Source organism: Lactuca saligna, chromosome 6, assembly GCF_052625555.1.
Source record: "Lactuca saligna cultivar CGN05327 chromosome 6, ASM5262555v1, whole genome shotgun sequence".
In the NCBI taxonomy this organism is placed as follows: Eukaryota; Viridiplantae; Streptophyta; class Magnoliopsida; order Asterales; family Asteraceae; genus Lactuca; species Lactuca saligna.
In genome coordinates this window covers 62,864,625-62,869,914 of record NC_136422.1, presented here as the reverse complement: position 1 = coordinate 62,869,914, position 5,290 = coordinate 62,864,625, and the positions used below count along the sequence as shown (strand labels likewise).

The following is a 5,290-nucleotide window of genomic DNA, read 5'->3' as shown; positions in this document are numbered from 1 at the left end:
TTTTGACAGCGGTGGTCAATGATGATCGATCATAGAGGCGGTGGAAAATGTGATGTTGTGTGATTTTCTGGGTTGATTTAAGGCTATGAATTGGATTGCAGATTTTTTTTGTAAGGTTTCCGGTGACCAGTGGGGTTGTGGATGCCGATGACCGGTGTTAGTAATGGTGGCTTGGGGTTTTCTCCAATTTTGCTTCTGGTGTCTGCTTTAGAATTGCATCACCTTTGGTATTTCTTATTTCAATCATTTGTTTAGGTTGTAGAATGAATTTTTCTGGATTTATAGTAAGTTTTCCGATGATGGCAGGTGGTGGCTAACAGTTATCCAATGGTGGTAGGTAATGGCTAACATTGATTGGGTAACGGTGAGGGTGGGTGAGGTTGAAGATGAATGGGATTGGCCCACACTTCAATTTACTGTTAGTTTATATAACAATTAATAAAAATAAATCAGAAAGGGCAAAAAGTCTTTTCAGTGACGAGAAAAATGTAACAAAATAAAACCATAGGACCAATAATGAAATTTTGACAAACCATTTTCAATAATTTGTTCTTTATTCTTTATACAAAGTTTTATTAAATATGTCTACCAATCATGAATACTACCACCTTTCATTATATCCATGTGAGTAACTCAATTCCACTATCTTATCTTCACTCAACACAATCATTTAACACCACAAATAAACAAAACATCAGTATATGAATGCTCAAAAGATGACAATTTGAAGCAGTAGTAGTCAAATACGGCAAGAAATGTTTGCATAAAGTTAAACTATCACAAAAGACACCATTTTAAGCATAGCTAAAAGACATCTCTAGTTGAGCAGAATTAGTGAATTTTGACAACGCTTACATCTGTCCACACAACTTTACGTGTCAAAATCAACAACACCTACGTGGTTTTCCAACACAAAAGCGAACAATTCTAAAATCAACATCATCAAAAACAAACAAGGCAAAACATAAAAGATAAAAGAATCATAATAAACGAGAACTAACACACTCCACCCCACCCTGCATTTCTACCTTGTCTTACAAAACTCAAATATTCATCATCTTTTTCTAGATTTACAAGGCAGAAAGGATCATATGCAACTCTCTATTTCATTAAAAGGAAAGAAAAAAAAAACTAACATAGAACATAATAATATTAAAGGCCACAAGAAGTGATTCAAAGAAAAGTAAGCTAAAATAAAACACAAACTTGAAAGAACCCTAAAACCCAAACACTGAAAAGGTGTGAAAAAAAGCTGTTAGAAAATTATAATAGAAGAGACAAACACAAACCCAAACCCAAACCCAAACCCACCACAAGCTAAACATGACATGGGCTTCCAAATCTGGAGATCCTCCTATTTTACAACCCAGACCACCACCACCACCACCATTGCAACCACCACCTACTTTTTCTGTCTATCTGCCCAAAGGACGGATCCCATTCGGGCAGCCTGCCCCAAAGAAAGCAATTTGAATATTTTCAAAACCGATTCTTTTTTTTTCCTTTGGAGTGCTGCCCGATTACATTGCTGAAATTAGCAACCATTTGCTTCTTTCACATTTTCTTCAGGGATATTAACATCACCTGATTTTGGTGTTGTAATCTCAACTTTAATCCCTTCTTTCTTCTTTTCATCACTAACAGACTTCCCTTCCCACACCTTCACACGAAAAAATATATATATATAAACATTCATTACATGTGATTATGACGATATATACTGATGATTTTGATCATGTGATATGATGAAATACCTGTTTCTGAAACTGTTGTTGTTTTGCTTTCTTCTCTTGGATTCTCCTTTGTCGATCTTCATAAAACTCAAAATCATCCAATATGCATTGCTTGCTGGAATGATCTTTGAAGATTTTAATCATTTGTAACCCCTGTTCTAACTTCACCTGAAAAAGAAAAGATGAATATTTAACAACATAAAACACAAAAAAGAAACAAATGTACTCATCAAGTGTAATATGCTTCAACTACCTCTTGGGTATCCCTGCTATTTGTAACAGGTTTATTCTCATTGTTTTCAAGTGTAATATGCTTCAACAAGCTGTTAGGTAAATCCTTAACGATATGCCACTTCACAGGAAAACAACCAATCCACTTGTCTTGTTGCCAATACTCCAAGCTTTTGTTAAAATCAACAGGCCCCACCATTTCCGCAACACCCACAAATTGTCCGCTTGTATTCACCTATAAAACCAATCACAAAAATCAAACACTAGAGACCGAAAATTTTAAACAAGAAACACAAGGGTAAAACCGTAATTAACCATACCGAGAAGAAAAGAAAAACAGGGCATCTTCCAGGCTTCTGTTGAGCCTCTTGATATGCAGCTTCAAGTTTCTTGTTTCCATTTTGTGTACTTGCCCATACGTTATACTTGATACTCTTATGAACATCATCTTCACTATAAGATTTAATAATAAAAAACTTGGCATCTTCATAAGTTTCTGGAAACTCGGTGTGGTTGTATTGCTCTCTATCTGGAGTCACACTAACACTCACACTCACACTAACCTTCTCTTTAACTTCTACCTCCTTTTCTTCACTTGGTGTTGTAAAAGGGATGTTTTGTCCCTTCACAGCTAAAGTGACAGGTGTCAAGACCTTTTGGTTTTTGACACTTCTAGCCCTAGGTCCTCTGTTAAGCTCATTCAAACCATCACCATTTTCATTGTTATACCCGAAAAAACCATTACCCCTACCTCTTGGCTTGTATTTGTTATCACCAGTTAACCAACCACGCCCATTATTTTGTGAATCATAACCACTTGAACCATATCCATATGATCGATATGTGTTACCATATTGGTTGTATAACTTGTTTGGATACATTCTATTCATATACCCAGTGGTGTTTACACCTGACATCGGTCTTGGACTTTGCAAACCCTATATTAAAAAAAATACAATTTCAGATACCCTTTAACAAAAAGATAGAAACCCATAAAAGATATAAACAAAAAGATGCAAACTTGTGACTACCATAAGGTGAGAATGAGGGCGAAGATTTTGATTTCTTGAAGCAACCCCATTGTTGGAAACAGGGGCAATATTGGAATTGTTTCTCGCTTGTGCATCGGAATACAACGGGGTGTCTAACCAGGGGATTGGCGAGTGGACCCCATCAAAACCGTATCTTGGATCTTGATAACCGTTTTGTGCACCTCTTCCATATGACCCGTTTGCATTGAAGTTTGAGTTTTGATATTGTGTTTGTGTTGGTCTAACTTGGGTTTGACCAGTGGTTCCCTTGACACCATTTACAATGCTATTAGAATTTCCATTAGCAGTGTCCACAGGTAAAGGTGGTTGATCACCCGATGCAGTTGTGGTAATCTCACCTTTTGGAGGGATTGTGGGGCCACTAGTAGGGGTAATTGGCTGGAAATAGGGACTTGGGTATTGGTAATGTTGAGCTCCATAGAGTTGACCATCATGACCAACCGTTGGGACAGGTGATCCAGCTGGAGAATAAGGACCATATGGTGCATACCCGTAACCATTGTACATGTAAGAACCATTGTCACCATAAACACCCTGTAAGAACATCATAAACCAAGGTTATTATCTTATGATGATTACACTAAGTTAGAACTTTGTATCACAGTATATAAAATGAAGAGAAAATCTTACATGGGACATATCGACTCCATCAGGGTTTAAGTATCTTGAGTAGTCATCCCAATCATTGGTAGTTCCATCGTAGCCTAAAAGAAATGATGAGGTTAAGAAAAATATAGAGAAAAAAAAAACAAGCTTTCTATTGAGTATTGATATATTGGGATAAAATTACCTCCATAGTAATAAGCAGTTGAAGCATAACCGTTTGGAAAATAAGCCACTGTTGGATCCATGAAATCTGGGATCAATGGAGTGATTGACCTATCTAAAGGTTGGTTTTGACCATTCCCAGTGTCGGTTGTATCGACAGAAGGCTACATGGTAAAATTCATGTAATTAGAATATTTGCGACTGTTAATCATGAAAGGTACCCATAGTGTAGAATTTTTACAGTTTTACTCACCTTCTTAGTAGGCTCAGGGATTTCCAATGTCTTCGATTGAGAATCCAATGACAGATTCTTCAACAAATCGGCAGCTTCTGTAGCAGAATAGGTTAAGGAGATACAGTTCTTTTCCAGATAAAATTTTATGTACAAAGATATAATAGTGAACAGTAAATCTACCAGCACACAGAAAGCAATTACAAAGTCGAAGCATAGAAGTAAAGTGCATAGAATTACACAAATTAAGATCTAGTTGAACATAGAGCGAGAACCAAAAAACGAATTCGAACACGGAGGCTAAAAGCAGGGAATTTTCAAATCATGATAACAAATTCACTAATTTCCTTAAAGCTCTAATATTTATCAAGTTATAATAATTGTAGTAACAACTAAGAGCTAATGAAGATCTTATGCTCGAAGTTTCCAGCAAGAAAATAATTCAAATTATCAGTCAGAACACCGCAAACACAGTCAAAGGGAAAAAAAAAAAAAAAAAAAAAAAAAAAAAGAAAACATATATACATGCTGTAGAAGATCAAGCCAGAATCTCAGAATAACTATCGCAAATAACAACTTCAATATAATGAAAGTCACAACCGACATGCGCACAAATCAAGCAGCACCCAGATCCAAGAAACCAGATTCAAGCTTCTCACTAACAACCGAGTTCGAATCAAGATACAGCAATAACAGATCAGTAAACAAAAGCTTAGTAAACATAGGATACGATCTGCAGGAGGAGCAACGGCGGCCATAGCTGGAGCTGATAGATAGATAGATCTTCAAAAACAAGGTACGAAACCCCTTTAAAAATTTGGGTTTTTGGAAGGGGATAAAGAGAAACCCTAAGAGAGAGAGAGAGAGAATGAAAGGAGTTTCAGCCGCCACGAAGAGCGAGGGTTTGGGTTTTTGAAGCAAGAGGATTTGATCCACCAGAAAGTGGTGATTCAAATAGCACCACGCCCCTTTGCACATGAACTTATATTTTGCCCCCCTAAACTTTCAGATTTTCTTATTTTTGGCCCTTATTTTCGCTCACCCGCAGTCTCGAATACACGGAATATTTAGTCGGCTTAAATTCTTTGCCACGTGTCATGTTTTGAGTGGCTGTATTGCCGTCACTCGTGTTAAGATCGGCGAATGAGATTGGCACGTGAGTTGGATTAGGTGACAGCACGTTGCATTTATGCATTTTAAATTTGCCAACTCTTTGATTTGAAAGAATTATTCAATGAGGCAGATTTGGTCCTTTAAGAATTATCTTTTACAAA

The 5,290-nt window shown here is 36.8% G+C and overlaps 1 protein-coding gene across 1 annotated transcript; it reads right to left on the bottom strand.

Annotated features, from left to right (window-relative positions):
* Positions 1-986: 986 nt before the first annotated feature.
* On the bottom strand, positions 987-4,954 carry LOC145001063 (YTH domain-containing protein ECT4-like). Its single transcript, XM_078960397.1, has 9 exons — positions 4,747-4,954; positions 4,038-4,114; positions 3,807-3,948; positions 3,647-3,720; positions 2,996-3,550; positions 2,285-2,902; positions 1,987-2,199; positions 1,755-1,901; positions 987-1,660 (listed from the first exon to the last, which is right to left on the bottom strand). The coding sequence occupies exons 1-9, from the start codon at positions 4,772-4,774 to the stop codon at positions 1,535-1,537; spliced, it is 1,980 nt and encodes a 659-aa protein (XP_078816523.1). The 5' UTR covers positions 4,775-4,954; the 3' UTR covers positions 987-1,534.
* Between the last annotated feature and the right edge of the window lie 336 nt (positions 4,955-5,290).

Bases quoted from the DNA above. Each gene is read 5' to 3' on its own strand.
- LOC145001063 (XM_078960397.1), bottom strand. From the start codon at position 4,774: ATGGCCGCCGTTGCTCCTCCTGCAGATC. The intron at 3,949-4,037 runs GTGAGTAAAACT...TTTACCATGTAG, and splicing joins TCCCTGAGCCTACTAAGAAG to CCTTCTGTCGATACAACCGA. The intron at 3,551-3,646 runs GTAAGATTTTCT...ATGTTCTTACAG, and splicing joins ATGGAGTCGATATGTCCCAT to GGTGTTTATGGTGACAATGG.